Genomic DNA, 16,685 nt, shown 5'->3' with positions numbered 1-16,685 from the left:
TACATTGTAGATTTTGATTATTATTACAAAACCTAAAGTAACCACTTCAGCCCTATATTTTGTCCTTTTGAAAATACCTGATCTACAAGCTCACAATGTTGTCAGCTGTACAGTAAGTACAGTACTTGAGTGAATCATGTACTTAGTTACTTTCCACCACTGCACACTGACATCATAGACACACCCCTCACCCCTCTGCCTCTTCCAGCAGAGAGGTGAGAAAGCTGTGAGAATCTCCCCTCCTCTCTCTCTCTCTGTGTCTGTGTGTGTGTGTGTGTGTGTGTGTGTGTGTGTGTGTGTGTGTGTGTGTGTGTGTGTGTGTGTGTGTGTGTGTGTGTGTGTGTGTGTGTGTGTGTGTGTGTGTGTGTGTGTGTGTGTGTGTGTGTGTGTGTGTGTGTGTGTGTGTGTGTGTGTGTGTGTGTGTGTGTGTGTGTGTGTGTGTGTGTGTGTGTGTGTGTGTGTGCGTGCGTGCGTGCGTGCGTGCGTGCGTGCGTGCGTGCGTGCGTGCGCGCGCGCGTGTGCGTGCGTGCGTGCGCGCGCATGAGAAATGGCGAGGCGGAGACGCACACGCAGACCTACCACATGAGTCAGCGATGGCGAGGGGAGAGGGAGGAGTACATATACCAAGAGATAATTGCATTTTTCTCACCTGTTACTTTTCGCAGGCCTTCAAGAGTGCCACGATGAGCTCATACTGGTGTGCCGGAAAGGGCGATGTCATCGACAACTGGTGTCGGTGTGACCTGAGTGCCTTGAGCAAAGACGGCCTGCCCAACTGCAGTCCCCTGAGGCAGCCCATGTGAGTAGGAGCAGGACTGTTGACCTTCCCTAGGCCGATTGCACACACACCATCGATTATCTCCTTAGTGATTATTCTATTGATTGTAAAGACAAATATTGTACTGCCACTACATTTCTGGGAAGGGACCCATGGGATACAAACATACATGTTTGTATCCCAGTCCGAGTCAATAATGCGTTGTATAGCTTTGTGGTCGCTGTGTGCGCTTGTGGATCGGCCCTAAAATATGAAATAATGCTGACATGTTTGAATTGTTCCTCGTTGAACCAACGTTGAACACAAGAGGCAAGGGATGCAAATTTGAACGGGAGTCAAATATTTCATTTCTTTGCTGCCGGGTGGAAACCTCATAATGTCCAAAAAAACTTAACTTTTTAAAATTATTATTTTAATAACATTTTTAAAATGTTGACTATAATTGATTGGCTACTTTTCACACTGTGAAAAGTGTGACACTCGTGTACGACGATGACATATAGGGCCTTCATTTACGAACAAAACAAACGTAAAAAGTTGAAACGCTGATATACGAGCGTTCTGCCTGGCGGCGACGATTTGCACATTGCACACCATTGCGACCATAAACTAAACCAGGCAAGTCCTCCAAGGATATAGTCGTTGAAGATGTGTGCCACGAGCTCAGTCCCAAAGGTTCTAATTGCTGTCAGTCAGCCTCAACACCCACTCCAGAAAGAACATGAGGTTCTGCTCTCACCTACGGTGACTTAATAATAGTCTGGGGACTATGTTGTCTGAGTCATACCCTTCAGCCACTGTTTCCCCGCCGATAACTTTCATTGAGAAACAGGATAAAAACCTTCAAAAAGCACAAAATGTGGAGCTGCTACAACAGTTCGACTAGAAAGATGTGTCAAAGAATGAAGGACTGCAGAAAGTAATCCCAACGATGAGCCTCTCCGACCTGCTTACTTGCTGATTTACTTTATTTAGTATTTCCATGACTTTTATGCTTTGTTTGAGAAGCATAAAAGTTTGAGAACCACTGGTTTATGTTTGAGAACCACTGGTTTAAACAACATTAGGAAACAAGCCTCCCTCCCCCACAAATAACGCAACTAGCCTAACCAATATTTTACAAGCAACGTTATTATTATCTACTATATTCTACAAGTTCTCAATGCTTTTGCTTATTTTAAGATTAGAGCATTTCAAGTGGTCAAACTAGCATTGTGTGCAGAATAATCTTCCATAAAACCCATATGGTCTGTGATTTCTTCACCTGATTGGCAGTATGTAACGGCAGGAACAATATAACTAAAATATTTCACTTTACATAACGTGTTAATTGTTTAGGAAACTGCCCTAGTATAGTGTTGGGGGGCACAATGCTTCGGCGTGCGCACGCTTTTCCGACACACCAAAGGTCCGAAGCGCGGGGACATGCGATGCGATGCCAAAATGCGATGGTCCGACATGCGCTGCTCCCGTGCTTGCGGTTATGGTTAGGTTAGGGATTGAGGTTTCGGATCAATAGTATGTCGGAACTAAAGCCTGTACCCAATGCTTCAATCTTGAGATTTAATTTTGGCTTTAATCCATGCTTCCTCTCTGTCGTGTCCCCTGCTGTATAGCTTGCGCCTCGCACCTCACCTGGAGCCCTCCAGCAGCATGGTGGCGCTAGAGTGGACGGACGTGGAGCCTCTGATCGGATGCAAGGTCTCCGACTACATCCTGCAGCACAAGCGGGTGGAGGACCCCTCCGAGGCAGAGATCTACACGGGTAAGACGCCTTTTATTTCTGGCGAATAGATCGGTCTGTATATCACTGGTTCCCCAAACATTGGGTGGGTTGTTAGTGTCGGGACAAACACCAACAACAAACTAATACAATGATGTTAAGCATTGTAATGTCTTCTGCATAAAATAAAAAAAGATTTATTTTTTAACAATCATGAAGAATAGATTTAACATTTTGTAAAACAAATTAAAATATTGTTGGGGTACTACTGGCCAATCTGGACTGGAGGGGCACAAAGTTCAATCTGGGTGGGCATTGCACCCCAATGCCCCCCTGTAGAGCCGCCACTGGACCCCCCACCCTGACGGTCGGAAGTTGAGGCAGTTGATTTAGTTTGACTAGGTTCCACAGATAAATATTGTGAAAAAAGTTCACAACGTCTCACAACCCGAGGCATTGTGAGCTTGTAGATCAGCTATTTTCACAATGTTTGCCTCTTTCTTATTATATGTGACAATTTGACGAGTTTTTATTAGTATAGTTTTTTGGTTACTTTTGACTCAGTAATGGTCTTTTTGAGTGGTGCTAGCCACTCCTATAGACAACTAGCTGTGTCCCTGTGTGTCTGTCCGTCCAAGTAGACAACGGAAATAGCGTTTGTTGACTACCAAGTGTCACTGTTGCATGCACGCACGCACGCAGGGAGGAGGGCATCTTTTGAGCTACAGTATTAAAAACATCATAAAAAGTCCTTAAATTGCGACACCCCCCTGCGGGACAGGAAGGCATGACCTGACAGACGAAAGTTTAGGCTGCATGCCACATGGGGGCAGGGCTCAGATCAGTGTGACACCGGTTCGATTCCAGCTGGAACATTTGCTGACAGTCATGCCGCTATGCTCTCTCCGCACTTCGTCTCTCTCTCTCTCTCTCTCTCTCTCTCTCTCCACTGTCAATAAAAGCTGTGAAAGATATTCGATTTAGTCGATTATAAAAAATAATCTCTTTAGAATGTTCTTTTCATATCCACTCGTTGATAAAGACATATAAGAAATGTAAAAAGTCTCGTTATTGGCTCTATAAAGTGTCAGTTTGCATATATCCTCTCAGTGATGTGCTTGGTCCTTAGATGAGGAGGAGGAGGACGTCAAAGGAAGATGAGTGGAGGAGGAGGACAGAGGACAGTGCAGGGCAATTTGACAGGCGCCGTAAATGGTGATGACCCCCAAGTCTAGCTGGTGGTGGTGGTGGTGTGGGGGGAGAGAGAGGTGGGGGTGGGGGTGAGGGGGTTTGAGTCAGAGGCTGGGGTGATATGAATTTAATAACGCTGGAGAAATGAGGTGATCTGGAAGTAGCCGGCTGTAGTCATTGGGCAGCGTGGACAGGCCCATCCATCACCCCTGGGAGGGCTGCCTATGAAAGATTGGCCACCAACAGTGGTGGAAAAAGTACTCACTTGTTGTACTTGAGTAAAAAAGTATCAATACTGCAGTATAGAAATGGTGATCTGTTACAAGTAAAAGTATAAAAGTATTGGCATAAAAAAAAAATCTTAACGTACGTACGTCCAAAAGTACTTACTATGCAGAATGTATTCGAAGGTTATTGAATGGATTCGAATATTTTGAAAATAGCAGATTTACAACTTGTATTATGTCGTGAGGCCAACACACTGTGAGCTTGCAGATTGGCTATTTTCAAATGGCCGAAATGTATCCAGGACTGAAGTGGTTATTGAAAAAGAAATGTCTTTTTGACCTGAACCGCTTGTGTGGTAGGTGGCCTTACTTCAGCGCATGCAAGTGTAAAAGTATAGCGATCCCACAGTGTAGAACTACTCAGTCTGTTACGGTTAAGTGAAATCCCTGTTACACGAGTAAAAGGACTAAAGTATTGGTATCAAAGATCAGGTTTTGCAGAAACCTAAAGTACAATATTTGCCTGGGATGTAGTGGAGCAGAAGTACAAGGTAAAATGGGAGATAAAATTAAAATAAAAGTAAATAATCACACCTGTATGAAGTGAGGGGCGCTCTTATCATCATACATCATCTCATTCCGGCCAATCACAATTTGCGTCCTCACCTTCGTCTTCAATGTTTGTGTTTAAACAAACCCTCAAAGCTGGACATATAGGAGGGGATAGCACTCCTCAAAAATAATTAAGTCATAATACAGTACAGCACTTAGAGTAAATGTACTTGGTTACTTCCCCCCACGGGCCACAGACGAGGTGTAGTGCAAAGGGGCAGATGGCGAGGCTGACTCACCCCATTGTGTGCGCCAGTCACCGCCATAAATCTCATTCCGCTGGAAGACGGCGTCATTCACATTTCGGAGTCGACTGTCTTTTGTCCTTTACGTCGTCTCTGGATTCAATTCTCAGTCGTGGCTTTGCGTCTTTCCTGTCCACTGAACTTTTGCTGAAGTGTCTGAGAAAAGTTGGAATGACGTAGGTTATCAGTGGGACGTCGTTAGTTATTATGTGCGTCTTAAAGCAGCGGTTCTCATTGTCATCTCCAGGACCCCCAAGGCCCTCCTTTTGGAGAGGCCGGTCATTTGTAGGCCCCTCACAACCAACTTGCGCACATGCCTTGTAGGCTGCTAAAGATAAAAACTCAGATTTTACATCTGTAGCCTAGCTGTGAGATGGTCTGCTCTATTGCTGTTGAGATTTCAGCACTGGTTAGAAAGTCTTCCTCCAGGACCGTACGTTTAGTTCAACCGTCTGGGCACCTAGGCTGCCAAGCTAGCCGGACGATGTGCTGCGGGTTCGACTCCCGAGCCCGCTCGAACTGCGCTGCTCCTGTGCTTGCTATTATGTTTAGGTTAGGGTAGAGAATGGTTGTCGATGTCAGACTGACTGTCTAGACCACACACACACACACACACACACACACACACACGTCTCACACACACACACACACACACACACACACACACACATACATTTAACATCTTTATTTGCATTCACATTTAACAACAAATTATTGAACACAAACAATAGTGGATGCGCAAACTTGGAAAACTCTACAAGTGCTTCAGGATACAGATCACGGTTTTTGTTGTTGTTGTGTTTTTGCTGTTACAAACATTACAAGGTACCTCCGTGCATTGACTGGTGATATACAGTACGTATGGTGTTCCGTATCAATTACAGTACCCCTTACTGAGATCAAACAGTTGGTAATAATGTCCTCAGAAACTGCTACAGATTCAGAGTCAGGTCGAACCCAGCACAGGGATACTCCAGTTCTCACACAGAGGTAATGGAGGTCAGGCCAATCTGACGACACCCTAAACTCATTAGCATGTGAGTCAATTTTAAGGTTGGGCTTTCTTCTAAACTTTACCCCGTTTCATATCTAGAAACACACGCACGCACACATGCACGTGTATGTGCGCGTGCATACACACACACACACACACACACACACACACACACACACACACACACACACACACACACACACACACACACACAATTTTAATATTGGTAATCAGTGGTGTAGGACCAAAGGCATGGGGGTCGGGGTGTATGTAACTCATGCAGATTGGTGGGGGTGGGTCCATGTATACAGTACATGTAAGAATGACCTCCTTTTCAGTTGGAAACATCTTTTTGGGATCATCTCATAAACTGTAAAACCATGAGCCCTCGTGCGTGGCTCTCATTTGAACTGGAGAGAAGATGGAATCAAAAACCTCCCATTGTTCTGCAGAACTATGCGGTGATCAGACTGCTGATACAAACTTGGAAGCATGGATTTGTGTGGAGTCTAGGGAATTCTTAACCACGCTCACCCTGGCCTCACTATTCTGGGGGTGTCAATTTGGGGGAGGGGATGGGGGCGGAGATTATTAAAATAGTCTTAAAATGTTCAACAACAACAAATAAACAAGCTCATAATGCATCGCGATACAACAATCTTGTACCGTAGATCTGTATTTCTTTCCCACACGCCTTGAAGTATAATACAGGTGGTTAATCAGAGTCAGACTAATCAATTTAGTTGATACAGTTTTAGTGCTTAGTTTTTATTTAATTTTAATTTGGTTTTCCTTAGTGAAAACAGGTAGTCGGACATTTCTTGTCATAGTTTTAGTTGACAAAACTAGTACAGTTTGTTCAGTCACATTTGTAATTGAGTTAAAGTACCGGAGAACTTGCTTTTAAAACTACTTCAGTATTCAGAAGTAATATTTGTAAACTTAAGTATCCAAAAGTACAAATAACTTTTTATCGATGCAAATTTGTTGCATTAAAATGTAGAAATTTTCCAAAAATATTCCACAATTTTCAAGGAAATCACACCCGTGTGTAGTGAGGGGCCGGCGCTATTATCATCATAACGTAAAATAATATTCATTGTCAATGGGAATGTAATCTTTGTGTAGGACCAAAATAGCCGATTTGCTCGTCCACATATATCTTAAATTCTCCATTCATTGTCAATGGGAATTCAATGTTTGTGTAAGATGAAAATCTACACTAATTGCTGAATATAGGAAGAGCAGATCTCAAGTCTACATTTGCCAGGGGAACTTTCACTTGCAGTCGAGTAACATTTGACCAGGAGGAGTCTAACTATATACTTTGACTCAGGAAGTACTGCAGTTCAGTACTTTGTCCACGGCTGCTTATCTTATTATCTTACCATCTTTGTTGTTTTGTCCTTTTGCCCAACCGAGTGTTGTTGATGCTTCAGGGTGATACGGGTGGTCTGCAGCACCCCCCCCCCCACACACACACACACACACACACACATCTGTGCAAACCATCAGCACCGAGAAGCTCCATCCATCCCCCTTAGATCTGCCCACTGAGCAGTGGGTTGTATAGGTTCGTAAAAGAGTCATCATTTCTTAAGCGGCAGTCCCGTCTCCCTCGCAAATCTTCTGCTTGAGGTCAGCGGCGACCAGGAGATGGATTTGCGCCGCCTTTGATGTGGTCAGACAGCAGTTCAGTCTTCCATGTCCATAAATCCAGCTCTTTATGCATGGCGGGATCATCCCCAGGCTTTCCCCTTGTCCTGTCCCTACAGGTAAGAGAGGCAAAGTGCCTCTCTTAACCACCTGAACCCTCCCATCCCTATTCTCGGGCTTACATTTTGACCCAAAGATTTCATATCCGTTGATAGAAGCTTGTGGATCGGCAATGCTTTGTCAAAGCGTTTTGGTGTGTCCTAGAATAGAACCCTGCAACTTCTATTCCAGACTTTTACTTGTAGTATTTCTACATTGCAGTATTGAGTATTTTTTCCACCACTGCATAATACAGGTCCAACTGTAAAAACAACGTTTGGTTCTGTCTGGAGACACATAAATAATTTTTACCTCATTAAAGGACCACTTCACCACTTTTCAAGCTATCTTCACAGTATTCTCCAGAATATAAGACGACTCTTTTTTATAAGGGCTCTGATTATAATGGCCGATTCATACTCCTATTTTACCGCTGTAGTGCCGAAATGATTTCGGTCGTCAGAATTTCTTATTAGCACTGAAGAGCCGACTTTAGGATGGTATCCGCCCCCCCGAACCTCAAATGACGTCACATTGTAGGTTCTACAGAGCCGAACCGACTTTAATTCGGCTCTAAAATAGGAGTATGAATCGCGCCTAAGACAACTCCCATTTTTCAAGACTCATTTGTGGAAAAACAACATTGAATGTCAAATAATCTACTTCCCTGATTATAATTCCGACCCCGGATATTTTCATAAAAATAAAAATAAAGTACAATTATTTTCTACTCGGCCTGTGTCTCATTGGAGGGCTGTGGGCAGTTCAGAAACCCGTCCACCAGTGACATCATCGACAGAGTACAAATGAAGCATTACCCTCCCTGTGGCACTGTGAGGGACAAAGAAATACCCCACATCACTTGGTCAATAAGGGGAAATCTTTGCCTTCTGTCCTTGAAAGACTCCCATTTCCAGGTCGTAAAGCCAGGCTTCCTCCAGTGCGGATGTGAGCAGACAGGTACATGGCTCAGATCAAGCTTGTTAACTCCAAGCTCCCACTTGATCCTTCACTTGCCTGGAACCCCGGGCTCATCACCATAAAAGACACAATTCAATGTGAGCACTTAGCTGCATGTGACCTTAAAGTAAAGAAAAAAAGTTTAAAAGCTGGGATGTGGAGATATTGGCGCCGTCGGGCAGAAACCTTGTATCTCAGTATTTCATTTAATATATTTTGTGAATTAATGCCCTACTTTGTCGTACAAGTGTGTCGTGCACAATGAGTGAAAAAAACTGAGGTCCACCAAGCTCGCAACACCTTGTAACGTTGTAGATCGGCCTTTCGTTGTTTTAATTTTTTTTATTTTTAAAGTTAAGGTGAATGTTGTTACGTCTGCCTGTGGGTTTTATAAATATTGAACAGATGAAAGGTATTGACAAGAACTTGTGACTAAATAAGAACTCCATTGGATCCATTGGAAACACAGGCTCTTTTCCCCCATTTACCGAAAGGTAACAGTTTTGGACATACAAGGTTTCCACCTGACAGTGGTGATATACAGATGGCTCAACTAGCTTGTGTACACACTGTTTGCTGGAGACAATTTAGGGCACTAATGTGCCCCTTCGTTTATCTTTGATTCCCTTTGTTCTGATCTTTGACCTCCAGTTAACAAGCAACCACGGAGACTAACTATCCTTTGTAGGGTGCCACAACAGGCTGACGCGCAATAGTCTGACACCCTATACCCCAAACCCTTACCTAACCTTAACCACACGCAGAAACCCCCGGTCTTTACCGGCCACACATGTATCTTAACCGGCCACGCATGTCAGAGCCACGGGTGAATCTTAACCGGCCACACATGTCGGAGCCACGGGTGATTCTTAGAGCCTATTCATACTCCAGTTTCAGGTGGTCACCTCATCACTGAAAACTGTGTCTTAACCTGCCACGCATGTCGGAAACCACGGGTGAGTTTTAACTGGCAGTGTTAATTTTGTTGACTAGGAGTAAGACTAAAGACTAAGGTTTTTGATATTTAGTCGACTAAGACTAAACAATCTGGCAATATTAACATTGCATTAAGACTAAGACTATTAGACTAACCACACCAAAGGGTCACCATGCAACTCCTTGGGTCCAAATGGTTGCAAGGAGTTAACGCTAAAACCGTCTTGACCCTTTGGTGTGATTGAATTCCATGCGTTGAATCACTAGGGTCAACATGCAACAAGACATATCACACCGCAGGGACAACGCTTAAACCGTCTTGACCCTTTGGTGTGGTTATAGGGCGCATGTCAGAGCCACGGTTGAGTCTTGCTCGTATGTCGGACTGTTGGTGCGTTGGACTAACGTATGCCCCCCAATGTGAACCATCCTCTTGACGTTGGCCAAAAACTGCTAACGTTGTGGGTTTTTAGTGAATAGAGTTCTATTAAAAACGTGCCAATCAGCAGAGCACACCCCTGGGTCATCTGGAACACACGCGGCAACTTGGAGGCCAATTGATCGGATTATGCCCAATACACAGGCGTGCACAGATTGCGTTTATGTATAGATCTAGAAGAATATGGAATATGGAATGGTATAGTATGCCAATAGTATGTCAGGACTAAAGCCTGTACCCTACAATTAAACTACCTCGTCTCGGCGTACTGCCTGTACAATTCAAACACATGAGTAATACCTGTACAATTCAAATACCTCAGAGTAATACCTGTACAATTCCAATACCTCTGCACAGTAATACCTGTACAATTCCAATACCTCTGCAGAGTAATACCTGTACAATTCCAATACCTCTGCAGAGTAATACCTGTACAATTCCAATACCTCTGCAGAGTAATACCTGTACAATTCCAATACCTCTGCAGAGTAATACCTGTACAATTCCAATACCTCTGCAGAGTAATACCTGTACAATTCCAATACCTCTGCACAGTAATACCTGTACAATTCCAATACCTCTGCAGAGTAATACCTGTACAATTCCAATACCTCTGCACAGTAATACCTGTACAATTCCAATACCTCTGCAGAGTAATACCTGTACAATTCCAATACCTCTGAGTAAAACTTGTACAATTCCAATACCTCTGCAGAGTAATACCTGTACAATTCCAATACCTCTGAGTAAAACTTGTACAATTCCAATACCTCTGCAGAGTAATACCTGTACAATTCCAATACCTCTGCACAGTAATACCTGTACAATTCCAATACCTCTGCAGAGTAATACCTGTACAATTCCAATACCTCTGCAGAGTAATACCTGTACAATTCCAATACCTCTGCAGAGTAATACCTGTACAATTCCAATACCTCTGAGTAAAACTTGTACAATTCCAATACCTCTGCACAGTAATACCTGTACAATTCCAATACCTCTGCAGAGTAATACCTGTACAATTCCAATACCTCTGAGTAAAACTTGTACAATTCCAATACCTCTGCAGAGTAATACCTGTACAATTCCAATACCTCTGAGTAAAACTTGTACAATTCCAATACCTCTGCAGAGTAATACCTGTACAATTCCAATACCTCTGCACAGTAATACCTGTACAATTCCAATACCTCTGCAGAGTAATACCTGTACAATTCCAATACCTCTGCAGAGTAATACCTGTACAATTCCAATACCTCTGCAGAGTAATACCTGTACAATTCCAATACCTCTGAGTAAAACTTGTACAATTCCAATACCTCTGCACAGTAATACCTGTACAATTCCAATACCTCTGCAGAGTAATACCTGTACAATTCCAATACCTCTGCACAGTAATCCCTGTACAATTCCAATACCTCTGCACAGTAATACCTGTACAATTCCAATACCTCTGCACAGTAATACCTGTACAATTCCAATACCTCTGCACAGTAATACCTGTACAATTCCAATACCTCTGCACAGTAATACCTGTACAATTCGTAAGGACATGACATCCACTACTTCTACTACTCAAAGCTTTTGAAAGTTGTGGGAGCCAACGGGCAAGGGAACAGAACCCGGGACTCTTTGTCAGGCAGTAACTGGTACGCGCCTCGGCGCCCTAACCACTCGGCCACCGGCGCCCCAGTAGACTCCACATTTGGGCAAGGTTTCAGCCCAATCCGACCAGCATTCACTTCCATTGCCCACTGGCAGTGGGCACAAGAAATGTTGGCGCCGATTGGCAAAGTGGTTTGCGAGATTATCTTCCGGACAAACACACAGATAAACAGACAGACGGACTCATTTGCAGATGTCTTGCCTCTTACAGAATGCAAAAATGTCCCCCCCCCCCTCATCTCTGCCCTACTTACTGAAAATGCCTACTTACTCCACATAATTGTTGTGATACGGAATAAAATTTCACAAGAAACCCTGTTGTTTCAAGGGGTTCTAGAGTGACTGCCCGCAAATATGTTTTGAATTTACTAATCAAACTGAGGCGAATGTTTAGCTTGTTGCTGACCAACGCTGGGTGGAACAGCACTGTTCTGAAAAAGCCGATTGTAAACAGGATTTTATTGTGTTTTGTTTGGTTTGCTAGAGAGAGGGCCTTACCTAAGCTGAGAGAGGCATGTGGAATGATGCAAAATAATGATCTCTTTGCTGTTTCCCACTCTTTTTCTTGTGACAAGGTGACCATCTTTGTCTTATTGTACTATTCATGGCTTCATTACGGACCCAGCTATATGTTGTATGAAGAAAGCGATGTATTGACTTGTATTGACACCACTTTTCTTCATATAATTGGTCCTCACTAATAATCATGATAAAATAGCACAATTTTTTCTACTCTGTCTGTGTGTCATAGGTGGGCTGTAGGCAGTTCAGAAACCCGCCCACCAGTGACATCATCGATGGGGAATCCAAGCTAATAGAAAACTGCAGGCTCTCTATTCCTGAAAAGTTGCAATGTGGAAATAGGAGCCATCGTTTGAAAAAAGTCTTCCTAACGATGATGTCACTGGTGGATGGGTTTCTGAACTGCCCACAGCCTGCCTGTGAAACACAGATCGAGTAGATTTATTTTGTATTTTTATATGAAGATAGGTTGAAAAGTGGTGACGTGGTCCTTTAATTAATTTACTATATGATTATAAGGTTGCCCATTCTCCATAAAGTTTCTTTGATTGATTGAATACTTTACAACAGTGGTTCCCAAAGTGGGGTCCGGGACCCCCAGCTAAATGATAATTAGGCACCAAATTTAACTCTGAGAGTGTACAAATGGAACCAAATGGACCCTAGCGGTAACGGGTCCATTTGGTTCCATTTGTACACTCTCAGAGTTAAATTAACTTTGATTTTACAATATACATTGGTGTCCCAGAGATAGAAATGCCATTAAATGGGGCACCTTAGCCTAATGCATGTCAAACCGGAGGTACTTGAAATTAAACGGGCTGAGAATCACTGCTAGAGCCGTAAAGATCTTCTCTTATGGGGGTCCTTGGCGTATATTTCTGTGGGCTAATTAGTGTCAATTTGGGGGTCCTTAATTGACATGAAAAAGTTTGGGAACCGGAATGTAAACCGCACATGGTACAGTACGACATTCAGGGTAAAAGAATAACACCAAAAAGGACTTGTTTCCATTGCGTGGTCCTATATACTCAATTCATCATCATAGCATAAACAAAGTAACACAATAATACATCAACAAAAAGGGCTATATGTACAAAATAAATGGGAAAATTACATTTACATACATACAGACAGACAGACAGACAGACAGACAGACAGTTTCTCAAACTTGTTTGAAGTGGCAGGGCCCCATAAATATTTCGTGAACCATTGGTTCCATGAGTCCCCGGACCCCACTTTGAGAACCACTGTTCTAGTGTGTGTGTGCGACCGCAATTTCGCCAACTGCCACCATTATTCATGGTGGTGTTTGCATGCGCCGCAGACATGAGTGTACTGTATAGTGCTTGATGTGTTTCATCGGGGGCTTGTACAGGCCTCTAGATGGCACACCAAGACAGACACAGGAGCAATGCCTGGCTGCCATGTCGAGGGAGAGGGATGGGGGGGGGAGGGAGAGAGAGAGAGGGGGGGGGGGGGGGGGTTGGATCACTGTGGGGCTTAGCATTCCTGTACAAGCGCAACCAACTTTCACTATATGCGAGAGGTTATTGACAATCACAGACAATATACTGGAAAATAATCTTATTAGGGGATTAAAGTGGGCTGAATTTATGCTTAATATAAGTGAATGTATCCACAGAGAGGAGAGAAAAAAACATTTTCACAATATCTTAACAGTATATGAAAATGTATCCCATGCACGCCTGAGTAAGTTGTAAAGAAGAAGAAACGACTCCTGTAGGCAATGTCAGCGATACTGTCTTTACTTGGAAGTCACATCCACTTGTTATCCTGCTGGAATCGTGACAGTCCCAGGACATTGTTGAGGGCCGCTAGCCCCTCCAATGCCAGCTTTTGAAATTATGTCATACTAGTCCATACCCGTTCGGTGATATTATGACATATACCCAATCCCTGCCTCTACCTATCCTCCTCTCTCTGTCTCTCTCTCTTGGCTCTCTCTCCCTTCTCTCTGCCACTTATATGTAACAGGCACACCCGTTATGTGATGCTCAGCCAATCCCCGCGTAGAATTCACAGCGTGCAAGACGTGCAGACACATTCCGTCCACGAATTTCGTCCTCATATTTTGAGGACACAATCTCTGGCAATTACTTTGCAACTGGCTTCAGTAATCGGTTAAATACCATACTCCATTTTCAAACTACCACATGCCATGGTTTTTTGAGCAGATTGTGTATATTGACTGCTGGGGAGTCAATGCTGGTTTCAATCAATCAATCAATCAATACAAAATAACATACAAAGACAAACAGAGGCGGACATAATCCACATAAATAAAACCATAAATGAATATGCAGGCTTAGCCTCCACGCCACTCCACAGTTTAGAGACAAACCTGACCGAACTCAATACATGGTGGTTAGTCAGAATTAAAATGATGCAGAATCAGAACACTAACCTATACATTTGTACACAAGGAGCAGGTGTCAGACACTGATAGTGACAAACATTTGGCTTGCAGAACATGACAATGTAAATTATCAGAAAATACACTCCTCGTATCCACCATCAAGTCGTATTACGTGTGTGTCTCCATGCTGTTATCCCGAGGTTTCCCCCAAACCCCACGATTACGTCATCTTGTTCCATCGTCTGATCATCTGGGATTCTTGTCCTTAAATCACAGTGGAGGTGACACGTTCCTGTGTGTGCACATCAGCGTAGCGCCATGAAACACATACACACACGCATGCACACGCATGCACACACACACACACACACACACACACACACACACACACACACACACACACACGCAAACGTATATGCACCCACATGCACGTATACGCATGCACACACATGCATACGTACACGCACCCACACACATGCGAGCGCACACAGACAGACACACAGACAGACACTTTCTCTCTGTGTTGCTTAGTGCTAATTAAAAACCTGTGAGTGCATTTGTGTGACATCACCGTCTTCTGAGACTTTATTTAGCAGCGTGGATGGAAGCAGAGCGAGACAACATGGGCATGGAAGCAGAGCCGTTTGGCAGGGAGGAGAAAGTTAGAAGACATTAGTACTAATAATGTCTTCTAACTTTCTCCTCCCAGCCAAACGTGTTATTTTTTTCTTCCTAATAATTTATTAGGAATAAAAAAATTAACACACACAAAACGGGATGAATAAATAAAAGAAGAGACTATAAGACTGGGGGGGGGGGGGAGCTCAGAGCGTAGACGAGAGGAGGAGGAGCAGAGATAACGGCAGTGCCAGGAGTCACATAGCGATGATGTCACCTCATATGGGCTCTGTCTGTCTGTCTGACCGTCCATCCGTCCGTCCGTCGGACAGATAGCGAAATGAGCTATTTGATCTTTTCCTTTATTTTAGTCCCACTTTCATCCCTGCATCACACTCCAGCCGGCTTATTGGGATCAATGACATTAAGACCCCCCTCCCCCTTTCCCTCTCTTCTGCTCTCCTCTCCTCCTCCTCTCCTCTCTCTTCACATTATGTTACACTCTTCTCATCTCATCCACCTCTTTCTTGGTCTATGATGAGGGTCCCCACGGCTCCATTATTGGCTGAGACCAGGCATGAGCCCCCACCCCACCCTCTCGCGCCAACGTGCAAAACCATCCCCCCCGCCGCCCTCGCCGATATGTCGATAAGCCTTCGTTCAAAGAGATTGAATTATATGAAGATAAACGGTGTCCTTGAGCATGGGTGCAGATAACAGATTGGAGTGACACAGCTGACTCTCTTTGTTTTGTTAATTAAAGATGACCTCATCGCTAAAAATGGACGCCGCGCGTCTCTCTCCCTCGTCACGAGCCCCGCCATCAGCAGATTGCAGGCAGGGGTCCAAAAGGCTCCATTGCGCTCTCTCTCTCTCTCTCTCTCTCTCTCGTTCTGTGTGCCACACTGTGCAACACACATTATCAGTCCATTTCTCTCATTTTCACGTGCAAACTTTACACTACCTCTCTCTCTCTCTCTCTCTCTCTCTCTCTCTCTCTCTCCCCCCCCCGCCACCCCAATATAGACACAGACACATACTTGTCCTGGCACCTCTATATCACGCTCGTAATGGATTCGCACAGGGGATGTAATTAGGACATGATAGGTCTAGTTTTCACACACAATCACAATCGCAAGGGGACGAGGACGTTGCTTAGCTGCGTTGACACACTCGGAATGCGCAGAATATATAGACCCATGACAACACACACACACACCGCAAACAGTGGTGGAAAAAGTACTCAATTGTCTTAAAATAAGTAAGTATCATAAGTTAAAGTATCAATACTGCAATAGAGAAATACGCCGTTGCAAGTAAATGTCCGGAATTCAAAAAGTACATGTACAAAAGTATACCGAGAGTAAAAGTACTCATTGTGCAGAATGTCTCATTTCAAGTTTTCAAATATCTAAAATTCTTTTGAAAGTGGCTAATGTGTGTTTTGTCACAAAATTCTATAAAGTGACTAGTAGTGTGGAAGTGGAAGTAAACGTATTTGGAAATTGGAAATGCTCAATTAAAGTACAAATACAGCAGAATTGTATTTGTAAACTAAGTAAATGTACTTAGTTATTTTCCACACACACACACACACTGCAAAACATGTTTCACTCTCTCCGACCTATAAGTCGTCCTCT

At 43.7% G+C, this 16,685-nt stretch overlaps 1 protein-coding gene across 1 annotated transcript in view; it reads left to right on the top strand.

Annotated features, from left to right (window-relative positions):
* astn2 (astrotactin 2) overlaps positions 1-16,685 on the top strand; it is a gene marked incomplete at its 5' end in the record, with an annotated part of 505,571 nt that overhangs the window by 440,219 nt on the left and 48,667 nt on the right. The window contains 2 exons of the mRNA XM_083793933.1: positions 666-799; positions 2,395-2,543. Coding sequence (XP_083650059.1) covers positions 666-799; positions 2,395-2,543 — 283 coding nt within the window. The remainder of the gene's footprint in view (positions 1-665; positions 800-2,394; positions 2,544-16,685) is intronic.

Source organism: Protomyctophum parallelum (assembly GCF_964188405.1).
Source record: "Protomyctophum parallelum genome assembly, chromosome: 21".
NCBI lineage: Eukaryota > Metazoa > Chordata > Actinopteri > Myctophiformes > Myctophidae > Protomyctophum > Protomyctophum parallelum.
Note: the sequence above shows the minus strand (reverse complement) of the source record. Positions and strands in the feature narration are given on the sequence as shown.